We start from the raw sequence: 9,947 nt of genomic DNA on the forward strand, positions 1-9,947 counted from the left end.
GTTCTTAAAATTAAAAATTCTCAGTCTTCTTTCCGTTTCTACTTTTACAAGTCATCACTAAGACTGTAAAAAATTCCTTTCTAATCCTATTGCACTCATTGAAAAATTCTATTATTTTCCAAAGCATCAACATTTTTTACAGTTTTGCAAACTATAGGATGCCAAAAAGACGATGCTTTGGAAAACAACTAAACCCAGTTTATCTACTTAGCAATGTAAAGAAAAGGGGTCTTCCCTTGTTATAATTGTCACAGTTCCTCAGTCTGTTCTAGCAGTAAAAGAAAATACTTCTGTAGAAGTAGAAACTTTTTCTCAATTAAGACTTTTTAGTATTTCAAACTTCAAGTGGTTGCACAATTGAAAGGGCTGGAAAACAATTTAAGACATCATAGAGTTTTAAAGGAAGACAGCAACATCTGTGCATACGGGAGAGGCATAAACATTTATCACACATGAGATAACAGGGCTCCCTACTGACCCTGCTACAATGAAGTTAACTGCACACTCCACGAGGTGACACACAGCAATGCACCAGGAAACAGGGGCTCAGCACCTCACACCAGCTGGATCCTGCTGTCAGTGCCCACCCTCACTTCGGATTTATAATGGTAACACTTGGCCATTTAAAAAATGGAACAAAAAAAAGCCCAAACAACAACAACAACAAAAATTCCCTTGAGTTGTATTGACCAAGAAGCTTTATAAGCATCTGGTAAACTTAAGTCATTTACCACACAACCTCAGTGAGGAAGCCTCAAAAAAAACCCAAATCCATTAAGAGCTTTGTCTTGCACGAAAACTTATAGATGTGCATGAATATCAGGATAAGCCATTCCCCTGACTTCAAATATTTACAACCAGGCAAGACACAGGTGTCAAACATTCCAAACATTAACAGGCAGGTATTTTAAAACTAGAGCAATAAGTTCAGCATTAGTGTCATGCTCTAGAATATTAACAAGATTAACACAAATAAACAAACATGTACTCATGTAACTATTTTTAAAAACAATTACAGTACCTCCAACAGCATATCACAGCATATCTATTTTTGAAAAATAAGACTCCCATCTTTGAATCTAAGCAAACATTTTCCATATTACCAAAGACTATTTTTAAAAATCATTCATACAATCCTGTCAAACTGGCATGCATTGTCTTAATTTAGATGTTAAGGCACAGTAACACAGAATTTTAAAAGAATACACTTCAAGTTGTCATTCCTTAGACCAAGTGGGGCTTGCATAAGGTGGCCACGATTCCAGCGTTTTTAATTTATTATTTTTTTTAATGATACTCAGGAGCTAGTACTCCCTTAACACACCTTGGGTTTGCTGCTTTTTTTATTTTGTACACCATGCTGAATTATTTGAACAAAATAGTAAGTAAAAAAAAGGTTTCAAACTGACTATTATTTGTAAATCTTACCCAAAATTCAGAAGCAGCCATATTGGTCTTTCCAATGTTAGTACAGTCAAAAAAGAGTTAAGCACACATGACTTGACCATAACTAGTTCACTGCATGCTGGCAATAGCTACGTGGTATGCTGTAACTTTAAATGTCTTAAAATTCATCATGTAATTAAGATTAAAGTAGCTGGCATGTTGCAATAGGAAAAACAACAGTTTCAGCAAGATACAAGTACAGCAAAGGGGAGAGGTCACAGTAATCAGACATTAACTGAATAAGCATTTTCATCAGAGAAAATTAAAGTAAGAAAATTGAGAAAATTAGACTCATGCCTTGGTTAAGAGGAAAGAGAAATCCCACATAACTTTACCATCTCTTAGTTTAGAGAATGGTCCTGTCAAACTAAGAGAATAGTAGAGAGAAAGATGGTGTAGGAAGATACCTAAATGAAATTGGTGTTTAGTCATTTAAAATAAGAGATGTTCACAAACTATCTGGGAAAGCTGGAAGGGAATAATGCTGGGATGAAGGAGAATGTGTGTGTGTACTATTTCTAAGCAAATGCTTTTTCCATGCCTCAATTGCCTCTTTAAAAATTTATGCATGAATTCACCCAATTAGAGTCTTGCCAAGAGTAAAGTTTCTTTCAAAGCACATTTGTGCACTGATGGTCAGAAACAGAAAAGCTATTTTCACTTTTTAATGCTTCAAAACTGGTAATTTCCTAGAACATCAGCTGTCATTCTTTTATTTCCTCAGGCAAGTAATTCTTAATGTATTCTCTACAGTAGAATGGAAATACCTAAGTAGCAGCAAAACCCTATGCTTTTTAAATCTAGAGTATAAAATCTGTTCTTATACAAAGTCCTATATGTCAAATCATAGAAGTAACAAGTAGCAGCATCTTATTTTTTGACTTCACATTCCCCAAATCCAACAGGTCAAGGCCAATAGCATCTTGGATGCCACAGCAATTCACAAGGGGACACTTGTTGAGGTGTGCACGTGCTTTTGCAGCCCTAGACCTGTAGCATTAATTATTCCAACCACATCAGTCCAAGTATTGCTTTACTTACTTGTGCAAATAATTCCTGTTGCTGCCTTAGTAGCTCTTCTTCCGGAATGCCGAGGTTCTCCAAGCGTGAACTGGCCTTTCTTCTCTTTAGTGCTACTGTTTTGCATTCTTGTAAGACTTCTTTTACTTCACTGATATAGGAGCCAAATCCCAAACTTTCTAGTGCTGGAAAGAAAGATAGAAAACACATTGTTTATTTTTTACAAAGCTTTTGATAATACATATCCACTTGTTAATTTAAAAGAAAAAAAAAATTAAAACATCTGATTACTTTTCTATCACCTGGTGACAAAAATATGTTCATAAAAAAGATCTGACAGCTATTTTCCTTGTCTCTTCTCCTATGCCATTAAAGAGTACAGGTTTTCAGGCTAAAAAGTACAACCAAAGAAGTCTGCACTTGCAGAGGATTCAGGGCTTTTGGATACACTTTCCCAGAGACAGGCATTATTCTTCAAGACATCTTTTTCCCATCTTCTATATATCAGAATCAACAGAATTTATACAGCTAAGAAGTCCTTTCTGTCTGAATTGTTAACCTTTAATGTCTCAGGGATTGTATCTTTCCAGTTTCATTGCAAATCTTTAGTAGAAGGTAAATTAGTAACCTATAACAGAGCAAAAGTGATGCATGTAAAATGATCACAGATCCTTTATTAAAGCAGAAATAATTCATATTATCATAGATTGCTGAATTTACCTTTTGTCTTTTAGTATCTAAATTCCTATATATAAAGTGCATAGTACACATATATAAAGTTATATAAAATTATATGTAAGCTCTTTATTGTTTTATTTCTCAGCAGAAACCCTTTTATCTTCACATTAAAATGTATTCAGAAACTGAAATCTTGTACTTTTGTCTGCCCAAAGAAATCTGGAATGCAGCTATATTCTGCAACAACATTTTCTTTAAAGAATGCAAAGGTAATAGGAAGGATTATAAAAACCCAGGTAGAATACATGACAAAAGGCAGTTTCCTGATGCACCATTTACTACGACATGCCTCCACACACACCCAAAGTGAAACTGTTACAGAATATCCTAGAGACATTACAAAAACACCAATTACACTAGAAACAAGTATCAGTTGAATAAAAAAAGTAGTTAATTTCCACTATTTACACAATTCAGAGTTTACAGTACAATATTTGTTTTGACCTTATGTGACAACCTATCCAAGAAACAGCACTAAAGTAGACTGCACAACAGCAATCAAGAGAGATTGTTATAAAGAAGCTCTTAGTTACACCAACTCAGACTATATTCTAACACTAATTTTGTAAGCAACATTTTCCTACCATAATTATGTCAGCATGTCATTGTATCATAATCTAAACAATAACCCAAAGGTGTTCTCTAAGTTTTCAACTTCCAACCTGAACTCAAGGAGAGAATTCCCACACTGTCTTCAACAGGGTTGTCTGTGCAGCTGTCTAGTCATGCAACCCTACCATCCCTTCAACAGATAACATTTGGCAAATGAATTTACATAATACTTATTTCTTCAAAAAAAAAAGTTAAAAGACAAACTGACTTAGAGATTGTCAGATTGCTTCAGAGACATTATGCCAGTTCAGCCTCAGCCCACACACAGACACTGGAAACACTTTTTCCAATTAACCCACAGTTTCTAGGAGAACTTGTTCAATCCAGCCTGAGCATATAGGAGGCAAATCCATGGTCCAGAACTGGTTATTTAAACAAACTACAAATATTTAGGAACTCATTGAATTTTAAAATGTAAACAGTACATACAGGAATCTAAAGTCATATCTTTTTTATAATCAAAATATAAAATTTTAAGAAATCTACAAATCTAACATCACTAAGATAAACCATCACAGCAAAACCAGAGGTGCTTGTTGAAAGAACATTCACAGGGATCAGGGTTGGCAATCTGCTGCATCAGAACATGAACAACTGCCCAGTCTGAAGTTAACGGCAAGATGTGTTTTTACAAAAAATTTAAATGGCCCTTAAAAGAAAATAAATTAATGGAAAGAACTTACAGTTGTGTATTTAATGTAGCACACACACACATACAAAAGCAAATAACCCCCCCATGTGATATAACCAGGACAAATTTGTACAACTGCTCAGTACAACAAAGCTATGAAGAACCATACACACATTACAGGTCTACTGCACCAAAATTCTGCTGGCTGTGAAAGGACTTACCAAATTTCCTGTCTTCTTGAAGCACATCAAGGCTTTACGGAACACATGCACAGAAGGATATGGATCCCTTTATATCAGCATGGTGCTAGAATGTGGGACAAGTGAATACTACCTTACCAGAGCTGCTGTTCCATCCAAACTCAGTGTCTTTCCGTCTTCTGAGTCTGAAACCTACCAGTCTGCCCAGATTGCTAAAAATTCAGTATCTTACTGAGGTCAGGATGATCACACTAAATGTAAACAGCTGAATCCCAAAACACAGCAAACAACTCATGTTTACAAACACCAAATCACAACTGTCCTTTCCCCAGTTTCCTCTCACTCTTAAAGACTGTATGAAGGTGCAGATCTGATTATTCAGCGCTGCCCAGCTAGTACTACTTTTTTTAATACACTCAGGTCATTCATATCTGAGATTTAACTGATCTGCTCCTTTCAAAGAAAAAATAACTTCCAAATTAAAATCCAAAACGTGAACAGGTCTGTGGAATTTCTTTAAAATTAAATGCTAGCATTAACACTGTCAGTACCCTAAAAGCCTACGAAAAGAAGCTGCAGGATTTGCCATCAATCCACAGCCTACCTTACTGCACAACAGTTCTGTGCAGACCAAGTAATCAAATTAACCAACTTCATAAAAACAGTCATTTAACAAGTCACCATTTTCAGAATTCAATGGAAGTTTAATTTTTCATAAAAAGGCTGTTTTGTCACAACTTCTGTAACTGTTAAATTAGTCTTCTTCTGTTCCAGGATGGATGAACGTTCATTTGCTTACTAAAGTTGCAGACTCACAGCTGGGTTCCTGATGGTGGGATTCAACAATAAACATGGAGACTATTTCCACTTACAACTATGACATAGCCTTTGGATACTCTCCAAGGAAACTGTTTTGTGTTTTATTCCTAGTAGTGAGTGCTTGGCATGGTCTGAGTACATCTATCAAATCAGATCTCTCATGGGATGCAAGAAGCCTCTGCTTTCCTTTCCCTGTGCCGTTGACAGCACTGTGCCAGTCAAGTGTTTGTGCTACCACACAATAAAACACAGCAGGGACTCCATCTATCTGAAACACAGCCCAAGGGTAGGGGGAAGATTTCTTGCTCAGCACATGGCCATACAATCATTTTAACAGTGCAGCAAAGGAAAGGATGTCCTAAGCAGCACGGCTGCAAACACATGAGTACAGTTAGTACACACTAGTACACATTCGAACAGTTCCACATTGCCTCTCACACAGTCCAAAGGCAGAGTGTCACCAACTGCAGAGTGCCTGTTTCCCTTTCCTCCTTCCCAATGAAATAACCTTCCCACTTCTTGTTTTCAATCTAGTATCCTTTTGTTTACAAGCTCAGTCAGACCAGCAAACTCACCTGAAAGGAAACCATGCTCCTCCCTAAATTCTCAAAAGCCACAGGGTCAGTCTGGAATTGCCAGGTCCAGCTCTAGGGAGGGTACAAAAAGATTCCTCTGGGCAGCTCCTAGTGCTTAGACTGGACCAGGTGTGAAACAATGGCCATTAGCCTCATTTTATTTTAAGCATTCAAAAGGAATAAGATACGTGAATAGCCACAACAAACACAATTCAATTCCCTAATTCGTTAACATCATTGTCATGGAGCTACATCGAGAAGCAGTCAAAAGAGCAAGTATTTAGAATGTAGGAAGATGGATGAAATACTCAACCTATATACACATAATCACTGTTTCCAAAAATCTAAACCCTCATACCTCACAGAAGGATCACCTGCCAACCGACTAGCACCTGAAAGGAGCTAAGAGCACATACACTTCCCTAAAGACAGCAACAGCAGAAAATCCAAGAACAACTCCTTCCATCTCTAGAGCATTGCAAAAATGGATACATCTCCAAAGTTTTCCTTTGCAATATTTGACTAAAAAGTATAGATTTAATTTTAAAATAATTTTTCCCAACTCTAAAACAAAGATAATTTTTCCCAACACAAAGACATAGAACCCAGTGAAATACTTGGTATAGGACCACCTGCTGATGATATGCACACACAGTTTCAATTTGTGTTCCAAAAAACCCAGACTAACCCTAGGCCAACAACAGGTGAAATCTTTTCTAAGGACCATCAACCACTACTGGGCACAAAATACTTTCATACGTGAATTCTTTATTGTCCTCAGCATTAAAGATCATGTCTATTCCTGCATTAAGAACTAAGCTCAAATGTTTTCATGGTGACTTGAAGAAACTATTCATGTATTAAAGAGCATTACACCCAAAGTGTGCTTCAGTGTGCAAGCACAGGTTTTACTCTTTACATCCTAAGCTCTGTGATGGAGCTACTTTGCTAAGCTTTCAAGTTTACGTGTATTTTATTTAATATTAAAGCTCATACATGCTACATATTTTCTTTTATTGTTCATAATCCAGTCAAGTACTTGAGCCTCTTCTGGTGAGCAAGCTGATAGACTTTTTTTTGTTTGTTTCAAACAGCAAATCATTACCAAAAAAACCCACCAAATTAACAACCTTTTTTAAATTTAACTTGATACCATCACAGTCCTGAAAATAACGCTACTACAAATGCTACTGCTAACATCTCTACTAGGCAGCAAAGTACTCCACTGTTGCTGCTATAAATTAGTTTGCAACAGACAGTGGTATCAACCTAGTCTTAAGGCAAAGTGAGTAAGTCCTGACAAAACATGCCCGACGCAGACTTCAGGATGAGGCAAGAAAACTCCCTATTTGCGGCAGAATTTAAAGACAAGCAAATGAGACATAGAGAGAACTCGTCTTTTATTCAAGCAAGGGGAAGTGAAAGTCAACAGCAGAAACAGATAAAAGGGCACAGGTCAGTTTAAATGCTTTCTGCAACAGATACAAAGTTTCAGTATTAAACAACCAGACTGTAAGGACAGCTCTTTAGAGCTTCCAGACAGGACTACCACAGATTAAAGCCTGGGCCCACATAATCAACCTCCAATTAGAAAGACATCGAATACATTCAAGATCTTAAAACATGCTGCATATCCACTAGAAAAAGCAGCCCTCGTTTCACAGGTACGAAAAAGAGCAAGAAATTTGGTGACTTCACTCAGAGCATCACAGGCTTCTCTGAACCACAAAACCAGAGCTGGTGCTGAGCACAGGCAGCAGCTGCTCTGACCGCACAAAGACAGCCTCTCGAGCAGTGCGACTGGCAAGCTGGGTAACACACGCGTTTCCTCCAGACCCTTACGAGATCCTGCCTTTTGTCTCCTACACAGCTATGAGCAACCGGAGAGGGAAAAGCAGCACGGGGCAGGAGTGGCTCACGGGTGCCCAAGCCGGCGGCAGCACAGTGCTTGCGGGAGCTCACCTTGTATGACATGCTCCGGGGAGATGGTTTTCTTCTCCGATTTGTTGCAGATCTCGTTGGCCTCGGAGGAGATGAGGTGGATGAATTCAGTGCAGCAGTTGACCACCAGCTCCCGGGCGTCGTTCGCCACGCGGACGTTGGGCAGCGTCTCTTTGATCATCTTGTTGATGGCAGCCCTGGGGATGGTGAGGTCGTCGTCGTTGCCGGACGACGAGGCCATCCTGGCTGCGGGGGCTCCGGGCTGCCGCGTCAGCGAGGCTTCCAGGCGCGGGACCCGGCGGGGGCGACGCCGGGGAGGAGGCCGGGGGCGGCGGGCCGGCTGGGTCCGCTGCAGGGCCGGGGTGGCGGGACGCGGGAAGCGCTGCTCGGGCTCTAGGGCTCCCTCGGCCGCGGCGCCGTGCCACTGCCGCCTCCGACACATGCCTTTCGAGCGCCCGGCGCCGCCGCCTTAATGAACCGGGGTGAGCGGAGGCCGAAGCGGCCGAAATGAGCCCGCAGGGTGCTCGGCTGGGCTGGGCTGAGCTTAAGCTGGGCCTGACCAACGCTGGGCTCACCCGGCCGGCGGAGCGGCGGCCGCGAGGCGGAAACGGCTCCGGCTCCGCGCTCAACGTGTTGGGAAACGGCGCTTCGCCAGAAAAGCCGGAACAGCTCCCGCGCGCGCCGCGGAGCCGGAATGCGGGCGCGAGCCATCGTGCGGGCGGGCGGGGCGGCGAAGCCTGGGTCCGTCGCGTCGGTCCGTCAGCCCGGGGCTGCCCCACCTGGCACCGCACCGCCCGTTCGGCCCGGCTGCTGCCGCCGGAGCTGCTTCGGGCTGCCCTTCCCTCGGTTCCGGTCGTAGCGGGGGGTTTGACACCCCAGGCAGGCGCGTTCGCACAGCAGGGCGCGCGGTTGGCGCTCGGCTCTTCATCCGTCGTTTATCCACGACTCGCAGCCACGAAGGGGTTTGCTCGGCATCCCTCTGTGAAGCTGCGTTTTGTGCTTTCAGCCACCCCATAACCATTAGTGTGAGGGTTGTGTGAGTTAACCGGACCGAGCCGTTAGCGGCTCGTGGAAGGGCCCGTTAACAACCCATGGCCTTGGTGGCACCGTGCTGCCTCTGTGCTGCACAGGAAAACTGCCCGGAATGCAGCCCAGCCCAACCTGCGGGCCAGCGACAGCCACAGCTGAGCGACACTGAGCTGCTCGTGGCACGCCCTGCCCTTCCCTGGCTGCCTGTGCCCAGCTGTGCCCAGCGCTGGCCCCTCACTGATGGCGAAGGGCTGCAGAGGGCGAGTGGCCGTGCTCCCTTCAGCGCCAGCACCACTGCTGTCCTTTGGTTCTTGCCTGCTCCTTTTCAGCCTGGCTGCTGTTCCCACCTCTGTGCCATGCACACGGTGATGCTGGGCTGTAGGCACCAGCCCCGTGTTTTCCAGGAGGTTTGTTTTAGCAGTGGGACGTGGTTGAGGCCTCCAGCTGTGCACAGGGGCTGCCGCGGGTGCTGTTCTCCCCTCACTCCCCTGCCTGCTGTCCTGAGGAGGGCCCTGCACGCCCCCAAACCTCGGGCCCCACCAGGAGGGTCATGACTGCATAGCAAGTCGTGTTCCCTGCAGTGCTTGGCATCCACAGGAGCTGCCCACGCCTGGGCTGCTGCTTGGCTTCTTGGAGCTCCTTTGGGGAGGGGCAGGGCAGGGCTGGGCAAGTCTCAGCACGGAGTTAGATTTTGGCTTAGTGAGAAAGTATTGAAGGAAAGACAGTTCCTGTATCGCCAGTGAGCTCCAGCTGGGCTCTCTGGGTGAAACAAGGACAGCTGCTGGAATGTGCTGAGAAACACCAGCCTGGAGGCCCGAGGGGCAAGGCTGGAGGTCAGGGAACAGGAATGCCATGCAAGAACAGCACTTAAACCCAGGCCTCCAGCTTGGCCTCAGATGACTTGTCAGACTACGGTAAGAGAAAGACAAGGAAAAG

The 9,947-nt window shown here is 43.0% G+C and overlaps 1 protein-coding gene across 3 annotated transcripts in view; it reads right to left on the reverse strand.

Moving 5' to 3' along the window:
* Positions 1-8,252, reverse strand: part of DR1 (down-regulator of transcription 1) — a 50,501-nt gene extending 42,249 nt beyond the window's left edge. For all 3 annotated transcript variants that reach the window (XR_003915779.1, XR_001920593.3, XM_008921890.4), the window contains exons 1-2: positions 8,004-8,252; positions 2,488-2,651 (exon numbers count right to left, since the gene is read on the reverse strand). Coding sequence is in view for 1 of the 3 variants with exons in the window: in XM_008921890.4 (XP_008920138.2) it covers positions 2,488-2,651; positions 8,004-8,223 (384 nt within the window). In the remaining 2 variants the exon portion in view is untranslated. The remainder of the gene's footprint in view (positions 1-2,487; positions 2,652-8,003) is intronic.
* Between the last annotated feature and the right edge of the window lie 1,695 nt (positions 8,253-9,947).

The sequence above is a fragment of the Manacus vitellinus genome, unplaced genomic scaffold, assembly GCF_001715985.3.
Source record: "Manacus vitellinus isolate BGI_N305 unplaced genomic scaffold, ASM171598v3 scaffold_21_pilon, whole genome shotgun sequence".
Lineage (NCBI taxonomy): Eukaryota > Metazoa > Chordata > Aves > Passeriformes > Pipridae > Manacus > Manacus vitellinus.